This window comes from Podarcis filfolensis, assembly GCF_964270895.1.
Source record: "Podarcis filfolensis genome assembly, chromosome: 15".
NCBI classification, from domain to species: Eukaryota; Metazoa; Chordata; class Lepidosauria; order Squamata; family Lacertidae; genus Podarcis; species Podarcis filfolensis.
This window is the reverse complement of record NC_139618.1, coordinates 24,491,054-24,516,560: the sequence shown is the minus strand read 5'-3', so window position 1 is coordinate 24,516,560 and position 25,507 is coordinate 24,491,054. Positions and strand designations below refer to the sequence as shown.

Here is a 25,507-nt window from a genome sequence, read left to right as displayed (position 1 = left end):
TTGCATACTCCCATCGAATTGCATCCATTTTATATTAGGCAAAGAAAGGATGAACTCATTTGATGCCCTGCATTTCCTTGGGGGATGAGAGACGAGACGCTTTTCACTGCCACGGATTCGGGAGGCAGCCTGAGCACCTGGAATGACTCCCTTCCTGCCAGCAGCCAACACCACCCTGCTGACGAAGGCGGCTTGACTAAGAGGCCAAACCAGAAGGGCTGGAACGCCATCATTTCTGGTTTCACAGGGAGTGGTGCTGCAGCTTAAACCAGTGTTGCAAATTCTGACCAGGCACATGGGTGGGTGGTGAGGGATGCTGAGCTGAAACCGATGTGCTGAGCCACATCAAGGGGTAAACGCTACCAATTAGACTGGTGGCATTTGCACATCGCAGTAGGCAAGGGTTCCTGATCGAGCAGAGCAATGCCACATTCTCCCTGCACTTACTTTTTGGGCGGGTGGTTAAAACATGCCAGGAAGCCACCGTTCTGCTCGGCTTCCCGTGACACGTGGACCTGACATTCTAATTTCTTAGGAAGAGATGTAGCTCAGTGGATTGAATATCTGCCTTGTATGCAGAAGGGCCCAGGCTTGATCTCCGACATCTCCAGATAGGGCTGGGAGAGATTTCCCTGGTTGCAGCCCTGGAGAGCTGCTGCCAGTCAGCGTGGACAATACTGAGCTGGATGGACCCAAGTCATTCTGGACTCACAGCTGTCCATGGAGGCGCAGGTCAATTCTGTGTCCAGGGCAGCTGTTTATCACCTCCATCTGGTCCACAGGCTGAGACCCTACCTGCCCGCAGACTGTCTCGCCAGAGTGGTGCATGCTCTAGTTATCTCTTGCTAGGACTACTGCAATGCGCTCTACGTGGGGCTACCTTTGAAGGTGACCCGGAAACTACAACTAATCCAGAATGCGGCAGCTAGACTGGTGACTGGGGGCGGCCGCCAAGACCACATAACACTGGTCTTGAAAGACCTACATTGGCTCCCAGTACGTTTCCGAGCACAATTCAAAGTGTTGGTGCTGGCCTCGGTCCAGTATACCTGAAGGAGCGTCTCCACCACCATCATTCTGCCTGGACACTGAGGTCCAGCGCCGAGGGCCTTCTGGCAGTTCCATCGCTGCGAGAAGCCAAGTTACAGGTAACCAGGCAGAGGGCCTTCTCGGTAGTGGCACCCGCCCTGTGGAACGCCCTCCCACCAGATGTCAAAGAGAAAAATAACTACCAAACTTTTAGAAGACATCTGAAGGCAGCCCTGTTTAGGGAAGCTTTTAATGTTTAATAGGTTATTGTATTATAGTGTTTTGTTGGAAGCTGCCCAGAGTGGCTGGGGAAACCCAGCCAGATAGGCAGGCTATAAATAATAAATTATTATTATTATTATTATTATTATTATTATTATTATTATTAGGATCTGGCTGGGGAGAAGGTAGTTTTCTATGTTCCTGTTTCAATCACCATCCCCCCCCCCCACAAATGCAAGTGAAATTAAAATCTGCCGTGTTGTTCTTTCCATTTTCCCAAGGCCTCTACTCTTCTCTCTAGCTGTACTAGACAGAGGTGGCCACTCAGACTGAGCAACAGCCATTTAGTATTAGCGTGCAGAGAACAGAACCTCCATATTCAGGGCAAAAAGCACTCTGCCCATGCTCAGAGGGCCTCTCTTGTTTAGCATTCCTTCTCACATTCCAGGGTTCTTTGCAAACAGGTTTTGCAGCTGAACCTTCATGTAACACCCAGGAAATAAGAAGAGGGTTGCCAATGGCTTCCGAGACCCCAGCAGCATGTCTTGCACATCTCGAGAAGGTTTAGGACAGGCAGAAATCCCACAGGTGCTTGTTTCCAGCAAAGGAGATGCAGAGTCACAGGAGGGGATATCTCCACGTTTACGCAATTCTGCATAGAGGCGGCTGCATCTGAAGCAAATCCAGTGGGGCAGGAAGCAAGCCGTTCTGCCTGTGCCAGAAAACGCACACAAATGCACTCTGTGGTAATCCAACTCCTATCTTGCTCGCTGCCTCTGCTCAATCTTCCCCTCCCTGGTTTTTTTTTCCCCTTTTGGAAGCTCTGCCAGCTGCGAGAGAGGCAGTTTGTAAGGCCAAGTGGGAAGGGCTTTCTTTGCAGGAAGTTACGGCTGCAAAATAAACTGACAGAGGGCAGGAGCCTTCACAGAGACAAAAATAAACCGCCGGGGAGGCGAAGAGAAGCTTGTTCTGAATGCAACGCGAACCTCCCAGAGGCCTATTGAAAAAGCAGATCAACACAGACAGAAACAACGGCAGACGACAGAAAGACCCTGATGGAACAAAGGGCACGGCTGCATCGGCCATCCGCTCGGAAGATCCTTCGCCGGAGGTAAAATTTCGCGGGTGGTCAGAGGGGTCACGTCAGCGCAGCGCCAACTCTGAGCCGTTTTCCCGCTCTTCTCTCTCGGAGGGCTCTGGTGACAAGGGAGGGTTGGTAAGGGAAGCAGTAAAGTCATCCCAGCTGCCCCGATTCCCTTCGATTTTTCCTTGGTAGGGGCTCAGGGGGCATCATGCGTTCTGATTTGCTTCACAAAGTTTTTTGGGGGTTTTTTCCAAAAAAATTTATTGGTTTTCCAAATTTAAAACAAATATATCAACAAACATAAAAAGAAAACATCAAAAAACAAGCAAGCAAACAAACATATGTTGTTGTTGTTGTTTAGTCGTTTAGTCGTGTCCGACTCTTCGTGACCCCATGGACCAGAGCACGCCAGGCACTCCTATCTTCCACTGCCTCCCACAGTTTGGTCAGACTCATGTTTGTAGCTTCGAGAACACTGTCCAACCATCTCGTCCTCTGTGGTCCCCTTCTCCTTGTGCCCTCCATCTTTCCCAGCATCAGGGTCTTTTCCAGGGAGTCTTCTCTTCTCATGAGGTGGCCAAAGTATTGGAGCCTCAGCTTCACGATCTGTCTTTCCAGTGAGCAAAACAAACATATATCCTAACTCTAAAAATTCCACTTTTGTTAACATTAAGTGACTTCCTCGAATCCCCCTAGCTGAGTTTCCATAGAAATCATTGTAGCAGTTTTCCAAAACTAGTTTCACGTAAAATTTACTTAGTCCAGTTAACACCTTTCTTTCTTTTCATTTTAACTTTTAATCCATGGTATTCTACAATATCACATATTTAAATCCTAGGCCAATTTGGTACTTGCAAGTAATTCTATTTAAGTTATCTTAACATATTTAACTGAATAATCTTTGAATTTCTTCCATTCCTCTTGATACTCTTCCTCCTTCTGGTCGCAGACTCTTCCGCTCAGGTTGGCTAGCTCCGAAAAATCCATCATCTGTTTCACAAAGTTTTAGGTGTCAGCTGTTCGTTCACTATTCATTCTGATTTGTTTCCTGGCAGAGGTGCCAACTTAAATAAAATATTGGGGGTAAGCCCTGCCCCACCTAACTGATCATAAGACATGGGACACACACACAATTTTAATGGCAATGCCTATCAACTATTGGGGAGAGGCCCCCTCAAATATTTTAGGGGGAAGCAAAGGGCCCTTGGCTCCTATGTTTCCTGGGATGTTGCTTTGAGCAAATGTTGTCCCACATTTTCCTTTGCATTTCTCTGTCACTTTTCTTATTGCAAAAAGTCTGGAGCAGGTCGGGGGGGGGAGCAGGTTTGTTGCACAAAAGCACCAAATTATCTTGAATTGCGTAAGCTGAATTTGCCGGTATGTAATTGAATTTCGTCAAAAGATAGCAAGAGCAAACAAAAATATATATGGTATAATCCTGTCAGGTTTTTTTCTCCCAAGAGTAGAGGAAAGTGCAAGGTAGCTAAAATGTTAGCTCCCTATATCCCTGCTCTATATTCCTGGAGATTTAACAAATCCCTCCCTATTGTGATATTTAATATCAGCTCAAACACCTTGGCTATAGTCTCTGAGCACCCAAGTTCTTCAGGCCATTATCATTATGGGGGAAATGCAGGGGTGGGTGACAGCCCCATGGAGACAGGGGAACCCCCAGAGTCTTGCCAAAGTGTTGCTATAACTTCTTGTTTGTGCTAGCTTTGAATGGCCAGAGTTCATTCATTTCCAAGGCTAGAGAGCAATCCCAAGTTATTAAGGATCACCAGCCCCATTTTGTGATACAAATTAAACTGTTCCCACTGTTAACTGATTACGAATTGCACAGAAAGGTTCCAAACTTTAAAATTTCAAAAGAACAGAAATATGTTCTGCCTAACTGAAATTTCGAGGAAAGTGAGTTACAAATGTGTTGCATCAATGTTTTGCTTTTAATTGCCATTCAGATGTATCACTCTTTGGTCAATCTCTCTGCTAACTTTGAGGTGGGTGGGGACTGCTGGAAGCTGGGCTGAATCTGAGCTGGGACTCAATCCAGCATGACAGAGTTCAGTGTTTGATCAGAGTTCCAGATTTTTTTATTAAAGTTCTCACAATACTATAAAATACCTATATCTATATATCTACAACAATTGTTTGATCAGAGTTCAGGATACCCGAAGGCTCCTGAGCATGTACAGAGTTAATTTTTCTCTTCATGCATCAGAAACAAAACCTAAGCCAAGAATGTAGCTCCCAGAAGTCTGAACCCCAGTATCTCTCCTTTAGAAATGAACCAATAGCTTTAGATTAATTTCATGTTAAAGCTTTGTATATCCCGCTTTTCAAGCACTTGTAGTAAAGCAAATCTACAATAAAACAATTTTTTTTGGAACAAAAAAAGGAACGTCAAAGATGAAATGAAGCAGTAGCAATATACCCCAGCATTAAAAATGAGAGGTTCCTCCAGATAACCCATTTATTCAGCATTCAGCATTTGTTTGAACAAAGTATGTGCAGTGGTCTTTATTGCACATCCATCCTGATTTGTTTGCAGAGGGGTTGTGCAACAATGAACAATCATCCCAATTTGCTTGTGTGTTGTTCAGCTGGGCTGATGAACAACAACTTATTTTCCCCTCTCCCCTTGCTGTTTGCCTTGCCTTGCTCAGCACCACTTGTTCAATTTGAAAACACACACATCTCAAGGTAACCAAAGAACAGCAGCAGATACAATTCCTTAGAGACAGGCCTGGATTTACAGGTAATGACAGGTGTGAACAGGCACACTCTCTGATGCTTTAAAGCCTCTCATCTTAACTCTTTGATGCCTGCCATGATGGATTCAGCTGCACAACTTTAGCCAAGATTCCAGACTCTGTAGCTCGACTTAAGATGCAGTGGCAGAGCCCTGCAGTCTCTAGGATTCTGTTACCAGCTAAGCCAGGGGTAGGCAAACCTAAGGCCCTGGGGCTGGATGCGGCCCAATCGCCTTCTCAATCCAGCCTGCAGACAGTCCAGGAATCAGTGTGTTTTTACAGAAGTAGAATGTGTCCTTTTATTTAAAATGCATCTCTGGGTTATTTGTGGGGCATAGGAATTCGTTCATTCCCCCCCCCCCCCAAAAAATATAGTCCAGCCCACCACATGGTCTGAGGGACAGTGGACTGAAAAAGGTTGCTGACCCCTGAGCTAAGCTATAGCCACAGGGCTGCCAGCATGTGCTTTTGTTTTAGCTTCTCAGGTGTCCACTGGAGTTTTCCCTTTAGCAGGAGGTGGTTGTACAGCAATGGTATTTTTTCTGCCTATCGATTTCTGCACATAAAAGCTACCGTTAAAAGCGCAAGAGAAGGCAAGGCTGATTTATTCCTGATCAGTTGCAAACCCCTGGATGCACATGGGGATGTGGCAGGTTCTGCAAAATTGAGCCCATTTTTGCATGCATTTGCTCAGAGAAAATCCATGCCTTCTCTCTCCCTCTTTTGCTTATTTGCGACTGATTTGTACCATGAATTCTGAGAGCAACGTTTAAGCTGCCTGGCCTCAGAGCTCAAATTTCATTTGTCTTTTTCCCCGCTTTCTAACGGCACAATGTTCTGAGCTGGCCTCTGCACCAGGAATTGCTAAGAGCCCTTCCGTGGCCAGCCTGGCAAGTTCCAAGCCAGGCCTCTGCGGCAAAGCCGGCTGTAAATGTGTCCATCTTTGCCAGCTTGGTGAAGTCCTTTAGTGAGGCCTGCTGCTTTAAGGGGAGAGGGAAGAGGAAGAGGACAGTGGATTATTTTTTTCAGCTGGCTGTCAGTGACAGCAGAAAGGCACACAGCAGAGCTACAAAGAGGCTGGCATTGTGATGATGTGCAGCCACTGGAGATGGCAGGGAATGAAGCGAGAAAGACCTGCTAATTCGCCCCCCAAGGTGCATGTGTGAATTTTACAAAAAGGACCCCCTCTTCTGTTCATCTTCTTTCCAGGTTCTCTTCTCTCCTCTGTTTTCCCCTTCCTTCCAAAGGCCTTTCTCTCTTTCTTCTCTCCTCCTTATTTACACAGCTAGTGTTGCCCCTTGTGTACTACAGCTGCATGCAACTTTTACGTACATGTAGGCAGCAGGCAGAAGTCAACAGGTGAAGCTCATCAAATTAGGGGTCTCCCAGAATGACAATACGTAGCTTGGTCTGATGCATGTTTCCTGAAAAGTTCGTTTTAGTGGGATTTGCTCTCAAGAAAGCGCACGTAAGGTTACTGGGACTAAATGTGTTGGCTGTTTTTCTTTAAAGTTATATTTTTCCTTACTTCGTAGTGGAAAAGTATAATGAACCATGTTTGGGGCTTGTGTTCAGAGGGCTGCGGAGAAGAGACAGTTGCATGGATTATTGTAAGGTTAAAGAAAGTGGAAGAGAGGGGTTAAAGAAAGCATGGAATGGGAGGTGGGAATTTGCTAAAATGAAATTTGGGAATAATCCAGACTGGGGTGATGTTGTTCCGTGCACAGCCATTTGCACCTCGGGCAGTGCAACCGAATTAGCCATCCTCACAAGGTGCACTTCTAAGCCCACCCAGTCTAAAATCCAATCATACTAGCCAAGGTGTGACTATGCCAAGGAAAGATAACCAAAGATAATCCTATTAAGGCGGGGGCCCACCCCACCTTGCCATGGACCAAAAGGACTGGCCAGGAGCAACACGTCACTGATCCAATCAACTTTGGAATTCGCTTTGAAGCTTTTGTCCCCCAGAGTATAAAAACCAGGCTCCTGATCCCACTCTTGGCTCCTTTTCTGCTGGGCTCCGCTGGCTGCCTGAAGTCCTTCTTGCTGAATCGCTTTTCCCTGGATGAAACCCCGGTGTCTAGTGCTGCATTCTCACCCTTGCTTTGCCTCCACTGCCTCCAGTCTCCTGCTTCCCTGGGTCTCTACTTGGTGAAGCAGAAGTCCTTGCTGCAGCCCTTGCTGTTTCCAGCCTGACTTAGGACTTTCGACAAGCTCCAGGACTCCTTCTTTGCGATTGTCCACAGGGACTGAAAAGGTACCTTTGGCTTCCTCCCCTGTTTTCTGTTTCCACAACAAATGGTAGCCTCCAAACTTGCTCCTCCTTCCTGTCTCTGAGAATGTGTGACTGTGTGTTTAGATCTGTTTTTGGCTTCCTACCAGTAGTGTGCATGTGTGTTTTGGAAGCCACCCTCTTGCATCACCTCTTGGCCTCTGTGGACTTGTTCCTTCTTGGGGATGTGTAGTCAGGGAAGGGCTATGGGGTAGGTCATCTGCCTTGCATGCAGAAGGCCCCACATTCATTCCCTGGCAACATCACCAGGTAGGGCTGGAGGAAAGACTTACCTGCCTAAAATCTTAAAGAGTCCCTATCAGTCATTGTAGACCAACTTTGCCCTCACCCTCCCGACCACTTCAAAATAGCTAATCATCCTGGCAGACCACTTAATGATCTTTTCTACCTGTTGTAGCAATTGTAATGTGCTGTGCTGGATGCTGTGCAATTTCTAATTAGAATTCTATTTGTAATACAATGAATTACGGCTGGGTGATATATCGCTATAGCACCCAAAACCAGTTTGCAGTCCATATCATGATATCGGTTTCACAATATTTGACCCGGCAATATATCACAAATTGTGTGTGTGCTATGCAAAAAAAAATCACAATGTGGGGAAAACCGTGAAGCCAGCCAATGCTTCTCTCGATTCCTGCAGCCCCTGATAACTCTGCTGGCTCAGCTCTCCCCTGCCTCATTCAGGGGGCAGAGAACCACAAGAGCAGGTGCCAGCAAAAATCACAATGCAGGAAAAACCGGAGGCAGCCAATGCTTCTATATAGCTCCATCCTTATTTCAGACATTGTGCTATATCAGTATATTGCGATGTTTAGCAGGTGATTATATCATGATGCTGAAAACCAGATATTGCCCAGCCCTGCAATGAACAGCAATATTAAAGAAGCAATAAAATTACAGTTAGAAACGAACACGAGTATTTAATGCAGGCATGCTGTGGACCACAGTTTGGGGACCTCTGGCATATAATAACTCGGTTGTTTGATACGGTACAAGGCAACTTCCTATGTCCCTGTGGTTTAGAATTAGCTAATTCTCCCAAACCATTCTCTTGAGTCGTTCGCCATAATAGAAATGTACTGTTTGCTGAGCTATTCCCCACTGAAGGGTTAAATGTGTATATTTGATTCTTTCTGTGTGCGCCGTGAACATTCTCCCCATTCTAAGATCTGTGTGAGTGCAAGTTTCTAGATAAAACCTGCTATTGCTATTGTCTGGAGTTCCTAATTTGTGAGACTCCTAGAATGTATGCATGTGAAACCCAGGTCTACCAAGGAGGATGGGGAGGAAACTGTAATCCTTAGATGAAGGGTGGTATATAAATTTAATAAATAAACTAAATAATAAAATCAGAACTGTCTGTGAGACTTCTGGTTCCACCTGCCATTAGTTCCCCTGCCAGTCATCCCACCATTCCCAATCTGCAGGTGGGCTCTGAATCGGCAAATTCAGGTTGCTCAGTTAACGTTGATTTTGCACTATTGTGCAGCAAGCATGCTCCCCTCCCCATCCCCCAAAGGTGAGATTGTTTGCTGTAAAGAAAGTGACAGGTAATTTGCTCTAGGAGATAATGCTTGTTTGATGCAACACTGTCTAATCTCCCCGTAATCAAATCGAGATGAAAGCTCATTAAAGAATAGCTCTCACTGCAATCAAATAATGCTAAATGGTCATTAAACAGCTTGTCCTGAAGTGACCCTACAGTATTGATGTGAGCTGTTTTGAGGAAGGGAATTACCTGAAAGAAGTGAGAGAAAAATATATAGTATAAAATAGATATAGTGACAGAGGCAGGCTTGCTCAGGAGGCCCCTGGCCTCCAAGCTATGTCTGCCTCAGTGACGAGATTTTCGCAGATATTGATTATCAGATTCTGGGGGACAGGGTGGCGGTGGTGGTGGAAATTCCAGCTCTGCTTTCTGACCTTTTTACGTGTGTCTTCCAGTTGAAAGGCAGGTTCCTTCCACCCCCATGCCGTTCAGGAGATGGCCGCGCCAGGCAGGGAGCAGCTGGAGCAGGCTGAAGCAAATAGAGGCCAAGCAGAAGGCCGGCAGAGGCGTTGTAGCTTCCGCGATGCACCTGGACTCGGCGCTAGGTAAGGCAGAGTTCAATCTCCAGGGCCCTGCTTTCAGAGTCTGGAACTGGCTGAAGTAGTAAGAGTGCCTCTGAGCACGTTTGTTCTTTGGGCAGGGTGTCTTTCCTTCCTGCTCCTTATCCTTAAAAACTCCCTCTCTCAATGCCTAGGGGGTGCAGAGGTGATGGCTCCCCTTTTGCGGAACGCTTTCCCCAGAGAAACGCACCTGGCGCCATTGTTGTCTGTTTTTAGTTGCCAGAAATTTAAAAAAAATAATTTGCTATCTCCTTTGAACCTTAATTTGGAGGGTATGTTTGTGATCTTTATATTCCACTCATCCTTTTAAGTGGGTTGGGTGAGATTTGTTTTTGTGATAGATGATAGATGATAGATAGATAGATAGATAGATAGATAGATAGATAGATAGATAGATGATAGATGATAGATAGATAGATAGATGATAGATAGATAGATAGATAGATAGATAGATAGATAGATAGATAGATAGATAGATAGATGATAGATAGATTGATGCACTTTGGAGTCTTCTTTTATTGCTGCTTTTATATTTGGTTTTAACATTTTGTTGTTGTTCCTATTTTTATTCTGTAAGATGCTTTGAGACACTTAGGTTTAAAAAGCGAGGCATAACTGTAAAAAATAATTAATGTATTAGGTAATATTGCATTGAAATATGTATATTAGGAGAAAAATTTGCACTAAGATGCTGATGAATTTTCATGTCACCTTTTTTTAAAAAAAATACAAACTGATATGGAACTATAGAGAACTGAATTTAAGACTGGAAAAATTAGAAACAGTGAAACTAAACTTGAACCTTCCCTCTCCCTACTTTTCCTTTAAGGCTTTCCTTAAAACCCACCTGTGAAGCCCTTGATATGTCCCCTTCAACCTCATCTGCCACTGAAATTAAGCCCAAGTGCATGCTCCTTGGGGCAGAGACCTTCCTCCTTCCATATTCCTAAGGACTAGAAACGTGCTTTTGATTTTACACATAAGATGGGACTGAACTTGGGTCCCATTGAAATCAACAACCCACTCATTTCAGCTAAGAGAACTAAGTTCAGCTGATTTAGTCTGGATCCAGCTACCTTACGCGTGGTTCTGTGGCTTTGTTTCTCAAGTTACGTTTATAATAGGTAAATAATAAGTAGTAATGTGTAAATAATATAACATAAACCAATGCTGTAATAACTTTGTCCTGCAATCTCTCCTTGAAGGCGCTGGGAACCGCCTGGTCCTCAAGAGGATCCTGCATGTGGACCGGACCTTGTTCTTCTTAAGATCAGTATCTCCTGTCAGGTAAGGATGCCCTGCTGCGGTACTGAACTCTTGGCAACCTAGAACACAAGGGGGGAACCACAGGCCCAGGGTCCAAATGCAGCCCTCCAGCCTTCTCTACCTGGCCATTGGAACTTTAATCAGTCCACGCCCCTTATATGCCCTGCTATGCATATAAGTGTTTTTGACTGGCTGGAAGGTGTCCTTGATCTCTGAGAATGCCTCTCGCTTTTCTGGACGGAGGTTAGAGAGAGCTAGCCTGCTGTACAAAGGGGCCGTCTTTGGTTGGACTACAGTGCCCAGGGTCCTTGACCATTGGCCAATCTGGCTGCTGGGGCTAATTAGAGTTAGAGTCCAACAACATCTGGTTAGCCACCCCTTCCTTGATTAGATAAAGAAGTGGTTCCCAATTAGCAAAGTACTGTGGACGCCCTGTTTTTCAAAAGCCAACCCACGAACCCCCTACTTTTGGTAGTTTTTGTTATGTGAATGGTGTCACCATACCCTCCAACATGTCCCAGTGATGTGACCTTTCTGAGAGCACGGTGCCCAAGAAATGTGCAGTTTAGGGTGCTAGAATCTCGTTCAAGACACGGCCAACCCCCTGGATGGGTTATGTGGACCCCCTGGAGTCCACGGACCACCAATTGGGAACCACCGAGACAATGCAAGGGAAGCCTTTTTGAACATTCAAAAGTGTTCTATTACTTTTATACAGTCATACCTCGGCCCCCGAATGCCTTGGGAGTCGAGCGTTCCGGCTCCTGAACGATCAAAAACCAGAACTGTGTGTTCCAGTTTTCGAACGTTCTTTCAGAAGCTGAACGTCCAGTGGGGGCTTCTGATTGGCTGCAGGTGCTTCCTGCAGCCAATTAGAAGCTGCACTTTTGTTTCCGAATATTTTGGAAGTCAAACGGACTTCCGGAACAGATTCTGTTTGACTTCCAAGGTATGACTGTATCTGCCTTCCTCCATATTTACTTTTATCATCTCTTGCTACTTTGCTAGCCATAAATTGATGTTGAAATTTAGACAGAGAGTCTGTCTGCCTGCCTGTCTGTCTCTCTATCCAGACATAGGAAGCTGTCCACAATCTGTTCTTTCTGGAAACAACTGAATACATTTTTGTTTGTTTGTTTTCAAGCTCTGGAATGCATTTGTATTTGCAAAAAACAGAGCTGCCAGCCTTATAGGGGTTCTCTTTTCCTTAGCCGCCTGGGGCCCAAATACCTCACATTTTCTTTTCTTTTTTTGAATAAACATTCACAAACTTTTTATTGATAATAATCAGTTAAATAATTTAAGGATTTGTTTATTTATTTGTATTAAATAAACTTTATTAGTATTTTCCACACAACAACAACACGAAAAATATCGAAAAATAACAATACACAACACACAAAAACCAACATTCGAATAACTAAAAAAGCAACAACAACAAAAAACAAATCCATATCTTACAAGTTAATAATATAAACACTAAAAAAAAAAATACCTCACATTTTCTTTCCTCTCTCTCTTACAGGGACTTTGTCTGTCATGTGGGAGGACCCCAGGGGTTCCCATCTCAGCCAACCTCCCCCAGACCAAGCCAACCAGCACTGAAGAATGTGCCCACCTCTGGTAAATCCACTACTTTATGTTTCCAAGGAGTGATGCTGTTGCTGATCACTAATCTGGACCAGGGAACTCAACTAGATTGCCTGGCGGGGGTGGAGTGGGACATACCTATCACTGCCATTGGGGTCTGGACGAAAACCCTTCGTGTTTTTCTCTTTTTAGCAAGAGATTTACGCAATTCTGCAATTACATTCAGACGTGCAATTTGATATCGAGGTGTAGAAATGAGCAGCTTGGGGACCTTCGCTTTGGTTATTTTTAATTTTTAAAAGCAGGTTTCTATTTCTGATGAATTAGAAGGGATGCTTGAAAGCTGGGATGGAGAGCCTTTTCTGGCTGTGGGTGGGGGCAGATCTTAATCTCTCCAACCCCTGACGGTTTGGTTCCAACAAACGACTAGGGGTGCCATAGTGACGTCAGGTGATGCTGTGCTTTGAAGCCCCGCTTGTCAGGACTTCAAAGCACAGCGCAGGGCTTTCAAACAGCCTTTTGTAAACATCTCATGATGATCCTTTGGTTTACAGATTCTTTGAAGTTAAGGAGCAACAAAGGACTTTCAGACATCCCCGTGCTGCTCTTTGAACCTCCAAAAATCAGAAAAGAGCAGTGGAGGAATGTTAGCAAAGGGCTGATTGAAAGTCTTTCTCCTGACATTGCGCTGCTTCTTAATCCCCTGAAAATTGGAGGTTTGAAAAGCAGTGCAGAGCTGTTTGGGAAACGGCTTTCAAACAGCCCTTTGAACATGCAGTTTTCCAGTGGAAACTGCTTTTCCTGCATGAGCAAATAGGAACGTGGCTTGCTCCAGCAAAGGAACAAACTGTGCGCTTACCTGCATTGACATTGTGTATGGCTAACGGGGAGGATGTGTAAACATCCCACAAGCAAATCAGGATGAATGCAGGAGGAATGTTCATTGACTTGTAACCTCTCTGCAAATATATCAAAACGAATGCTCAATAAACCCTGGATCTAATCTAACCTCTTTATAAGTGTTGTGCTAGCAAATCGGAACCAAAGTGTAATAAATAGGTCGCCCAGGAGCCCTAACTCTCACTTTTCTCCTCCGCAGAAGCCATCCAGAAACACCGCAAAAACCTCTCTGACTGGTTCCGCCAGCAGCCAAACGAGGAGCGTCAGTTTGGCCCGTCATTCTCACTAGACACCACCCACGTGGACCCCGTGATCCGGGAGAGCTCCCTGGAGGAGATCCTGAAGCCTTCTCCTGAGATGACCATCCAGAACCAGCTGCAGGCCTCCCGTAGCCACACCATTGGCCTCCAGAACCTCTTTGACGTGGACGCCTGCGGGAATCAGGTGAAGAACGTGGTCCTCTATGGCACGGTGGGCACCGGGAAGAGCACCCTTATCAAGAAGATGGTGATGGACTGGTGTCACGGCCGCCTCCCGCGCTTTGAGCTGCTTATCCCATTCTCCTGTGAGGACCTTTCCCAAGGCAGCGCACCCATCTCCTTGCGGCGCATGATCACCAAGAAATACCTTCATCTCCGGGAGCTGGTGCCCACGTTGGGTTCCAGCCACCTCAAAGTGCTTTTCATCCTCAATGGCCTGGACCGCCTCAATCTAGACTTCCGCCTGGCGCACACAGAACTCTGTTGCGACCCCAACGAGCCGATTCCTCCATCCGCCGTTGTGGTCAACCTGCTGAGGAAATACATGATGCCAGAGGTTTGTGTTCAGGGAAGATTGTTCTTTATGTATTTAGAGCCTTTGAACCCGTTGTTCCACCCAAAAGCTTCCCAGAGTATCAATTAAACAAGACAGACCCTGCCTGCGAGCTTAAAATCTAAAACACACGGAAAAGGATATAGGGAGGGAAGAGGGGGGGAAATCGGAACTCAGGCACCAGTTCTTACTTAAGCAATTGTTCTTATAATGACTGTCTGGCACAGTTCAGAGGCAGGAGGCATCTGATGGGGTTTGATGCCTTCAGCAAAGCTGATGGATTGAGCTCAGCGTCCCATCTTTCATGCTGGTGGAATGGGTGGCTCCCTGAGTGAGACTGCTCGCCTCTTTCCCTTGAGAAACACAAATGGTAGATGCTTAGAGAGAGAATCAGCAGCAGAATGCAGTTGCCTTCAGCAAACAAAAACACATTTAATGGTGGTCCATTAAATTAAAATACAGCTGAGGAGCCTGTGGCCCTCCATATGTTGTCAAACTCCAACTCCCTTCATCCCTGACCATTGACCATGCTGGTGGAAGTTGAAGTCCTACACATCTGGAGTGCCAGAGGTTCCCCATTCTCTGGCATAGACAATACTGAGCTGGATAGACCAATGGTCTGACTCAGAACCCAGGGGTAGAAAACTATCATTATGTTCTCAACTGACAGTCAGTGTCAACAATACTGAGCTAGATGGAAGAGTGTTCTGCCTTGGTATAAGGTAGCTCCCTAGGTTCTATGTCTTGTGTTCTGACCTTGGATTTCATTGACCAAGCCATGTCTCCTGTCTCTCCAGGCAAGCATCATCGTCACCACACGGCCCTCAGCGGTGCGCCGCATCCCCAGCAAGTTTGTGGGCCGCTACGTCGAGGTCTGTGGCTTCTCCGACATCAACCTCCAGAAGCTCTACTTCCACTTGCGCCTGCGTAGGCCTGAGTGCCTCGGGGCCTCTGGCCCTCCAACGGCGGAGGAGGCAAACGAGCAGGACAACTTGGTGGAGATGCTGTCCAGGAACTTGGAGCGGCACAACCAGATTGCGGCCGCCTGCTTCCTGCCATCCTACTGCTGGCTGGTTTGCACCACATTGCACTTCCTTTACTTTACCAAGTCGGTGCCCCCCACTCAAACCCTCACCGGGATCTACACCAGCTTCCTGCGGCTCAACTTCAGCGGGGAGGTGCTGGACAGCACGGACCCCTCTGACATCTCCATGATGAAATACGTGTCCAAAACAGTGGGCAAGCTGGCCTACAAGGGGGTGATGTCCCGGCAGACCTCCTTCTCGGAAGAGGACCTGCGCCGTTGCTTTGAGGTGGAGATGAAGACAGAGAGTGAGCTCAACCTCCTGAATGTTTTCCGCAGAGACGTCTTCAGCTTTTTCCTGACACCCAGCGTGCAGTCGGGCAAGGAGCACACCTTTGTCTTCACCATCCCTGCCATGCAGGAGTACCTGGCGGCCCTCTACGTGGTCCTGGGCGAGAAGAAGACCCTGGGGCAACGGGTGGGCAAGGAGGTCTCCGAGATCATTGGCAAGGTGAGTGAAGATGTGACTGTGGTCCTCAGCATCGTCTCCAAAGTCTTGCCTCTGCGCGTCCTGCCGGTGCTCTTCAGCCTCATCAAGGTCTTCCCCCGCTACTTCGGCCGGTTCACCAGCAAGGACCGTGACACCATCGCCCGCACCATGGCGGTGGAGATGTTCAAGGAGGAGGACTACTTCAATGACGACGTGTTGGACCAGATCAATTTCAGCATCCTTGGGGTGGAAGGTCCCATGCGCCACCCAGACGAGGCTTCGGACGATGAGGTCTTCGAGCTCTTCCCCATCTTCATGGGAGGGCTGCTGTCACGGCGCAACCGGGCCATCCTGGACCAGCTGGGCTGCTCCATCAAGAACCTGGCAGCCTTTGAGATCGCCAAGGCCATGAAGAAGACGGTCATCCGCAACAGCCGCAAGGGCTTGCCGCCGTCTGAGCTCATGGACTACCTCTTCTTCCTGCACGAGTTCCAGAATGAACGCTTCACGGCCGAGGCCGTCCAGTCCTTGAGGACCATCAACCTCTCCTCTGTCAAGATGACCCCTCTCAAGTGCTCCGTCGTGGCATCTGTCGTGGGCACCACCAGTCATGAAGTGGAGGAGCTGAACTTAGCCTCTTGCCACCTCGACATCAACAGCCTGAAGATTCTCTTCCCTGTCTTGCTGCGGTGCAAAAAACTCCAGTGAGTGTTGGTTGGTTGGTTTATTGAATTTACATCCTGCCTTTCCTCTCCAAGGAACCCAAACAGACAGTTAAGAAACAAAAGCACAGCAAAAACATTCTAAAATAGTTTAGAACTTTCTAAACTTTGCTGACCTTTAAAGCTCTAAACGGCCTCAGCTAAGTATACCTGAAGAGCGTCTCCACCCCCATCATTCAGCCTGGACACTAGGTCCAGCTCCGAGGGCTTTCTGGTGGTTCCCTCACTGTGAGAAGTGAGGTTACAGGGAACCAGGCAGAGGGCCTTCTAAGTAGTGGCACCCGCCCTGTGAAACGCCCTCCCATCAGATGTCAAGGAAATAAACAACTATCTTTTAGAAGACATCTGAAGGCAGCCCTGTTTAGGGAAGTTTTTAATGTTTGATGTTTTATCATATTTTTAATATTTTGTTAGAAGCTGCCCAGAATGGCTGGGGAAACCCAGCCAGATGGGCAGGGTATAAATAATAAATAATAATTATTATTACTAAAGCAATTACAGTTAGAAACTTACTTCTCATCCAATATTATTGAGGTCCCAGGAACAGTATTCTTCAGCCAACCAAATGCCTGGGTAAGCAGGAATGTTTTCAAATTCCTCCTGATAGTTAATAACAATGGAGGCAGGTGTGTCCCAGTAGGGAGGGCATTCCACAACTGGGGAACCACCACTAAAAAGGCCCTGCCGTGAGTCAATACCAACTGGACACATCCCAGTGTTGGCACCACCAAAGAAGACTCCCTCTGCTGATCATAGGGTCCAAGATGGTTGGATTATGTATTCTCTCCGACGTTCCCTAAGGAGAATTGTTATGTCAGGGTGAAGATTTAAGTTTGCACAATGGAACTTGCCCTTCTCTCCCCACACATGTCCTGTATCCTTCCCTATATATGCTCTGAAGGGTTGGAGGGACCCCTAGAACTGATTTTGCAGGGCATGAGTGGGGGGGTGGAGGGGGAAAAACCCATGTTGCTCAAGCATAAATCCTTGCATGGATGGAGTGAGTTAATTAGATACTGCCCAGAATGTTCCAGAGTGACTTAGCACTTTGTTCACAAGCTCACATGACCAAGCTGTTGCTCAAAGACAAGCTCAGGTTGTAGAAACATAGGAAGTTCCTTTGTACCGTCCAGCCGAATATCTTCTACTCTGACTTGCAGAAGCTCCCCAGGGTTTCAGGCAGAGAACGGTCTTTCCCAACCCTTGCTTCTTGCCACCTTAGAAATTGGCGATGGCAGATTTTCTGCCTCGGGGCTATGGAGGACCCCTTTTGCACCCTAGATTTCACCAGGAAAAACACCCACTGGGTAGACCTAAAGAAATAAATAGCCATGGCTCCTTGCTTTCAGCGGGTCTACTCTGAGGAAGACTTAGCTGGATACAGTCCCATGTCCTAACAATTTGTCAGGTTCGTTGTAATGTGTCTTCCCACCGCAAGGTCACCACAGGCGACCAGGAATTTCATGCAGGTGAATGCATGGAATTTCATGCAGGCTGCCAGAGGAGGAATGGACTGCTCCATTACTCCTCCATCAGCCCATCTGGGAGAAGCCCACAAAAAGGATGTTTCCCCAAGCTTTGAATCACAGACCCTCCAGATGTCCCTATTTTCCAGGGATGTCCCTGATTTAGAGAAGCCATCCCGGTTTCTGATTTGATCCCAGAATGTCACACTTTTCCTTAGGATGTCCCTATTTTTATTGTAGAAATGTTGGATGGTTATGGAGTTATTTGACCCCCGAGCCGTCTGGAGGCAATCCTGTATACAGAATATTTTTAAAAAAAGATTTATTATGCTTTTATATATGTTGGAAGCTGCCCAGAGTGGCTGGGGTAACCCGGAAAGATGGGTAGGGTATAAATAGTAAAATTATCATTGTGGAATGAGACGTCCCTATTTTCATTGGAGAAATGTCAGAGGGTATGCATTCTTGCCTTTCACCAGAGGGTGGCAAACTGTGATTAGGAAGGGAAAAGAGGAAGGAAAAAAGCAAACTGATTTTTCTGTGTTTGTGTCTTCCCTCAGCTTGCAGCTCAACAGCCTGGGGCCAGAAGCATGCAAGGAGATCAGGGACCTGCTGTTGCACGAGAAATGTGGTGTGAGTACCCTAAGGTGAGTGTGAACAGGGAGGCTGCAAGTCCCACAGAGAGGAGAGGGTGCACTCTGTCCCTAAATCTCTCCCCCCAACAGTTTGGTAGAGCAAAATGAAAGGAATTCTCATCCAAATAAAAGCTGGAGAATCAGATGATGATGATGATGATGATGATGATGATGATGATGATGATGATGATTTCCAAGCTTTAGTAAGGAAGCCCAGAGCAGCAGGAAACACACCTATAAAACAATACACTTTTTTAAAAAAGCGTTTTGTTGTCTCCAGTGCTTGTCCTGGGCCTGACTGAGGTGCATTCATTTCAGTGAGTCTACTCTTGAGTAGAACTGAATTAGATACAGTCCAACTCTGGATGTCAGCATACTACCACACCTTTCAATTTGAGGTTTTGGAGGTCTGGAGGTTTTTTTAATAAAAAAAAACTCCGCAATCAAGCCACAAATAAAATTTATTAAATAAAATTTATTAAATAAAATAAGTAAATAAATTCCCCACAGTGCCCAGGTGGACATGGGGTCAAAGTGCATTGTGGGGCATCAGTAGAGCAGCCAGATTCTGCTGCCCCCTCACCGCAGCTCTGAACCAGCTACTCTTGTTAACTTTTAAAGAAAATGCAAAAGGTTCTCCTTATGGTTCTCCTACAGTCAAGTGTCTAGTCAACTTTGTCTCTTTGAATCCAGGATGAAACCCCTACACCCATTTACGCAGAGTAAATGGCACAGAGTTTTTGCTGGGATTGCCTTCCCACTCAGTGTGCAGAGGAACGCAGACAACTTCTTTAACAGAGCTAGCTTGGTCTGACATTCTCATCTCAAACTGCTGTTTTCTGACAGTTTCATCAGCACAGAATTGATTTGTCAAACTGTCTACTGCCTTGCATCTATCCTTTGAAGCAGACTATAGGGAACCTTGATTTCCCTTCCCATGAATTCCTGCGTGTCTCCCACGCAGCGAGTCCTGGGCCATATTCCAAGGCATGCCCACCCATTACATGCAAGAGGGATGGCAAACCTGTCAGACTTCATTGCAAACCTGCATGAATAGGGTCCCGGCCCTATTGTTGAGTAGGGGGAGGCAGTGGCTTCAGAAGGCTCTTCCTCTGTGGGCAGCTCTTCCCGCTGTCTTTCTACTGGGGCATGTTTTGCTGTTGGTTTAGGAAACTTAACAAGAAACTATTTCCAGTCCCAAAGGTGCTTGAGTTGAGATACCCAGAGTGCTCCTTTCAAAGTCACAAAGGTGCCCAGAGAGCCTGCACGATAAATATATGATGAATAAATTAGGGCAAAAAATAAAACTTCTGGAAAACCCACTTTGAAAAGGACTGTTTTAGACCGCGGGTAGGAAATGCGACAATTATTCATCCTCAAACAGCTGAACACTGTTGATGGACCTTATCTGTAGGGTCACAACCTTGGCTAACCCAACTTTCACTGTCTGCTCTTCTTCATTTTTGCCACTTGCAGGCTGGCGGACAACCCCCTGACAGAGCAGGGTGCCCAGTACCTCGCTGAAGGCCTTGCTGGCAACACCTCTTTGACCCACCTGTCGCTGCTGCACACCTCGTTGGGGAACCGGGGCGTGGAGGTGATCACCCAGCACTTGCCGCAAAACCAGCACCTGCAGGAACTCGACGTGGCCTACAATTCGGTGTCCGACGCAACTGCCCTCGCCCTAGTGGAGGAGGCCAAGAGGCACGCCACTCTGGAAACTGTCCAGTAAGTCTCAGCATCCCTTCCTGCCACTTCCTGGGTTAATATACTTATGTACGCAGGCACAGAGGCAAGGGAATAAGCTCCTGGGTAGCTGATGACTTTCCGCAGGGGCCATACTTTGAACAGTCTGCTCAGCCAATGCCTTGGCCAAAAGATCTTAGGTTCCATCGTCCATTACTAGGGATGGGGGAGGCATCCAATTCAGTTCTCATTTAATGGTGAACTTAACTGAATTTGCACCTTCTGATGCAGTACATGAGCTGAAAGGCAGACATCCTTTATAGAATTGTAGAGTTGGAAGGGTCATGTTGTCCAACTTCCTTTGAAATCCAAAGTTCTCTGAATTTTGCAATGTGGCTGTCTAGCAGAGCAGTGTGTAGAGAAATTAATATTGTAGGGTAAAGTTTGCCTGAAAATAACATTTCTACTGATGAACATAGCATGGTGATACACTTTATATTAGGGGGAAATGCTTTGCAAACATGTGCTTATTAGACAAAGGTGCATACAAACATTTATATTAGGAGAAATTTGCAATAAAATGTGCCATGAATTTTCAATTTTAAAAATCCCAAACTTTTTTTGGGGGGGGGGGACAGGATAAGTGGGTGTAGCTTGTTAAATGGCGGTGGGGATTTCCTCTCCCAAATTTGTCAGAAATTGATGCACATCTGCGTTCTAGCTAACTGCCTAAGTCTGGGTCCATGCATGTGGGTGGGAGAAAAGACTGCACATTGGACTGCAGGTGAGGGGGCACTCCTTTTGGATACTTCTCTGGGTTTTTTGTATCTTTTTACCATTTTCCTGCATATAGAAAGCTAATATCTCAAAGTGAGAGGTCATAGCCCTTTGCCTGCTGAGCTGGCTTTCTATTTGCAGGGACGTTTCGACATAAATAGTTGTTTGGAAACGTGACTCTCTTCCTCCCACCCCTCTACCTCTTGTGGGCCGAAATGATCAGCCCATTCTAAAACTCCACCCTGTTAGCACCACATTCTGCTGCCGGCGTTGGTTACCGCCTCAACATGGCGGCTCCTCCAATTGGCTGTTTCTTCTTGGGCACAGAAGCCTTTCCCGCCTGCTTCAGCTTTTCCCCTTTCCTTCCCTCCAGCTTGTACTTCAACGACATCAGCGAGGAAGGCAAGCAAGCCCTCCATGCTCTGCGCAAGGAACGCGACGGGATCAAGGTGCTCATCTTCCTGACGATGGGGGCCGACGTCTCCGACTACTGGGCCGTCATCCTGAACGTAGTACAGAAGAACTTGCCCGTCTGGGACCGCGACCGCGTGCGTCAGCACCTTGGCCTGCTCCTGGAGGACTTGCGGTGCAGCCGCCGGGAGACGGCCAATCCTTGGAAGAAGGCCAAGTTCATCCGTGTGGAGAACGAAGTCAAGCGGATGCTAGGAGACCTTCAGCAGGGCACTTCCTAGTGCTCCACTCCTGCTGGAATCTCCTGGAAAAAGCGTGAGCTTGTGCCAGTTTGGAAAACGCCAGGGGAAAGTGTTGAGCCGCACGGTGGGTATAAACAAGTCGTTACACAGCAGATTCATCCGGGTTGAGCGACTGCCTTCATGCCTTGCCTTGTGAGCTTCCTGGAGCTGCCTGATTGGCTGCTGTAGGATACAGGATGCGGGACTACATAGACCTTTGGTCTGTTGCGACAGGGATCTTCAGATGTTCTTATGAGCAACAGTCAAGCTGGGCTGCTGCCTTCATGCCCAGCCTGGGAGCTTCCTGGAGCCATCTGATTGGCCACTGTGAGAAGAAGTTTCTGGGCTACATGGACCTTTGACCTGTTCCGACAGGGATCTTCTGATGTTCTTAGGAGCCTGGCCTCCTTCCACCTTCACAATGCATGTGGCAGATATAATACCACCATTCGAACTCTGATTCCATGGTCCGTCTCCCACATCTCTCTCATATTTTGGATAAGCTGCGTGCCTTAATATGTACCGTATTTTTCTGTATATGAGACAATGCTTTTTGCTAGAAAAAAGAGGGGCAAAAATTTGGTGTCGTCTTATACACGGATAGTGAATACAGAGGAGGGATGTGTGATTAATGGTAGCAGCAAGCAGGAGATTGACAGTGGCAATTTGGCAGGTGATTGGTGACTGCGGCAAGGCCTGCTGGTCATTGGCTGCGGCTGCGGCAATTGGGCAGGCGGTTAGTGGCTGTGGCAAGTGGGCAGGTGGGCTGTTGGTGGCAGTGAGCGGGCAGACAATTGGCGTCTGCAGCAACGTGTGCAATCGGCAGTGGCGGGCAGGCAGGTGAGCGATTGGCGAAAGTGACCTCACCCCCCACCCAAAAAAGCGAAACAATTTAATTTCTTAATTTTGGGTTAAAAAAATTAGGGGTCATCTTATATATGAGGGCGTCTTATACACAGAAAAATAGGGTATATATGTATTTCATCTATGCATATTCATTTAAATGTTTATTTGCTACCTTACTGGTGTTTCATTTTTAATTCAATAATGCAAAAGAGAATTTAGAAGTCAAAACATTGCTCCCAGGTGGGTGGGGAGCTGTGTTTGTGACGTCACAAGCATGTGCCAATCGGTTCTGTGCAGTGTTGCTAAAAAGCTGCAGAACTGATTTTTACCCAGAGCTTGATCACCTGGAAGAGAAAACTGAACAGTATACAATGGGTCAGTTCCAGACTGATCCCACTCTTCAATAAGATCTTGAGTTCACCCATATAGATACAGACCCTGTGGGAGCCAGGGAACGCTCTTTCTGACTGCTCAGGAAAGGGAGGTGATGCTGAATGAAACTGTTCTCAGCATCCCCACCCGCTATTCATATGAGGTGCTGATTTTCAGGGAAAGGCTGAGCTGAGGACCACAGTGAGCTGTGCACTGGCAAAGCTGGCTTTTGTGTGATCAGAGTGAGGGGGTGCTTCTGTGTTGCCTTAAGGAACACAGCCTTCCTAGTGACACTGCTTCTCTCCAACCTCTGCCATCAGTTCTAAACACAAATACCTCATGAGCCATGCTTCCTTCCCCGCAGTGGAGCTGCTCCTCAGCTTTTCAAAGTTTCACGACTTCACACATGGAATCCGCCAGTCGTTTTTGGGGCCAAGGACTAAAATGGTTCGCTTTTATCACTGGGGACTAGCAGCGTGCAGAATCTGGTAGTTCATAGCCCTGCTGGGGCTTCGTCCTTTTGCTTGCTGCGGCTGGCCTATAGCTATGCAGCGTGTGAGTCATTCCCACCCACTGTCTCCCAAGTGATTGGATTGATTCTTTTGAAGAATCAGAAAAGGAGCAATTGCCTTGGCTCTGTTGTTCATCTCAGGCCAAGCTTTTAGGCTGGGGTTCGGATTGTGTCCTTGGGGGTGGAAGCAGCAAACATGAAAAAGGGCTGAGATGGGTTTTTGTGGAGAGGGGGGCTCTTATTTGTTATGTTTGTTTCTGTAAATTGCTTTGAGTTGCTTTCCTGTGAGCGAAGCAACTAGTAAATATTATTATTATTATTATTATTATTATTATTATTATTATTATTATTCACAGTCGTTCCGCCATTGTGCCTCCTTAAAAATAAAAGCACTTTGTTTCAACGAAACACATCTGGTTCCTGTGCCTCCTTTTGATACTGTCATCAAAAAATTCTAAATAGGTTTTTGGGGGTTGGGGGGGGTTTGCTTTATCTGCCGGTATGGAGTCCAGCTGCTATGGGGTGAGAGCTGGTTAGACAGACAAAAGGAAGTTCTATTTCGCACAACACATAATGAGCTGGCGGCACTCAATACCGCAAGACGCAGGAATGGCTAGTGGCCAGAACAGCTTTTCAAAGGGTGAGGTTATGGCAGACAGGAACCAGCAGCTCTTTGCTATGAAAGCTACAGAGAGCCTCCAAAGCCAGAGGCAGTATACCTTGGAATTGGCTGGGGAGTTTAAAAAAAAAATGTCTGTATTATGAGTTTTCAGGAAACATCTGGTTGAGCATTGAAGGAAATGGGATGCTGGATTAGGTAGTTCAGGTGTGGGGGAACCAGATGCTGCTGAACTACAACTCCCATCAGCCCAAGAAAGCATGGCCAATGACTATGGGTGTTGGGAGTTGTAGTTCAGCAACATCTGGAGGGTCAAAGGTTCCCCTGAGCTAGACTTTTGCAAGATTGCTCTTGTGCATACGTTCACTCAAGAAGTAAGTGCCACTTTGTTCTGTAAGTATCCGTAGGAAAGTAGCCTCATTTGTTTAAACTTAAATTCCTCACCCCAATCCTATTGGGCTCCAGGCAGTAAAAAGATCTAAAAGATTTCTTCATTAAAATAAAATAAAATTCAAGCAATTCTTGCAATTCTTTTAATCCCCTCTTGTTAAAAGATTTGTAAAAAGTAAACAACACGATGTGAAATTATAATATTATTCTATGCTATAAAGCAACTGTAAGCTAAAGATTATTATTATTATTATTTATACCCCACCCATCTGGCTGGGTTTCCCCAGCCACTCTGGGTGGCTTCCAACAGAATATTAAAATACAAAACCTATTAAACATTAAAAGCTTCCCTAAACAAGGCTGCCTTCAGACGTCTTCTAAAAGTCTGGTAGTTGTTTATTTCCTTGACATCTGATGGGAGGGCATTCCACAGGTCCGGGCAGAACGATGGGGGTGGAGATGCTCCTTCAGGTATACTAGACCGAGGCCGTTTAGGGCTTTGAAGGTCAGCACCAACACTTTGAATTGTGCTCGGAAACGTACTGGGAGCCAGTGTAGGTCTTTCAAGACCGGTGTTATATGGTCTTGGTGGCCACTCCTGGTCACCAGTCTAGCTGCTGCATTCTGGTTTAGTTGTACTTTCTGGGTCACTTTCAAAGGTAGCCCCACATAGAGCGCATTGCAGTAGTCCAAGCGAGAGATAACTAGAGCATGCACCACTCTGGCGAGACAGTCTGCAGGCAGGTAGGGTCTCAGCCTGCATACCAGATGGAGCTGATAAACAGCTGCCATGGACACAGAATTGACCTGCGCCTCCATGGATAGCTGTGAGTCCAGAATGACTCCCAGGCTGTGCACAGATCTGGAAATCTGTAAGGGAAATGAAACCTGCCCTGGAACATGTTGATTGTTGCTTATATATTTTACTAATCACGCTTATTCACAGCCCTATCAAAAGGACAGGGTGGCGCACGATCAATGTGTAATGGTAAAAAACAAAGAAACAAAACCAGGTCCTCTGAGCATGTGCTGTGTGTTCATCCTTTGCTACATATATGGCTTGCAGAACCAGAGGTATTTGCTTTATTGGCATCCCCCAGATGAATTAAGCGTCATTGGTGGCCTATCTATCTATCTATCTTGCTAGCACATTCAAAGCATGTTCCTTCCCTCAAAGAATTCTGGGCATTATGGTTTGTTATAGATTGCTGG

General features: G+C 46.5%; 1 protein-coding gene across 2 annotated transcripts; it reads left to right on the top strand.

The window, feature by feature from the left end:
• Positions 1-1,688: 1,688 nt before the first annotated feature.
• Positions 1,689-23,694, top strand: NLRX1 (NLR family member X1). 2 transcript variants are annotated; one of them, XR_014542080.1, is made up of 11 exons: positions 1,689-2,362; positions 9,332-9,481; positions 10,702-10,783; positions 12,288-12,385; positions 13,452-14,068; positions 14,863-16,283; positions 18,328-18,414; positions 19,879-20,130; positions 21,239-22,237; positions 22,299-22,606; positions 22,656-23,694. XR_014542080.1 is itself a non-coding variant. In XM_083588410.1 (9 exons), the coding sequence occupies exons 2-9, from the start codon at positions 9,358-9,360 to the stop codon at positions 21,555-21,557; spliced, it is 3,000 nt and encodes a 999-aa protein (XP_083444536.1). In that variant the 5' UTR covers positions 1,689-2,362; positions 9,332-9,357; the 3' UTR covers positions 21,558-22,579. The 2 variants fall into 2 exon arrangements, 1 of the variants encoding a protein (XP_083444536.1); XM_083588410.1 differs by lacking the exon at positions 22,656-23,694 and having other exon boundaries at positions 21,239-22,579.
• Positions 23,695-25,507: the final 1,813 nt, after the last annotated feature.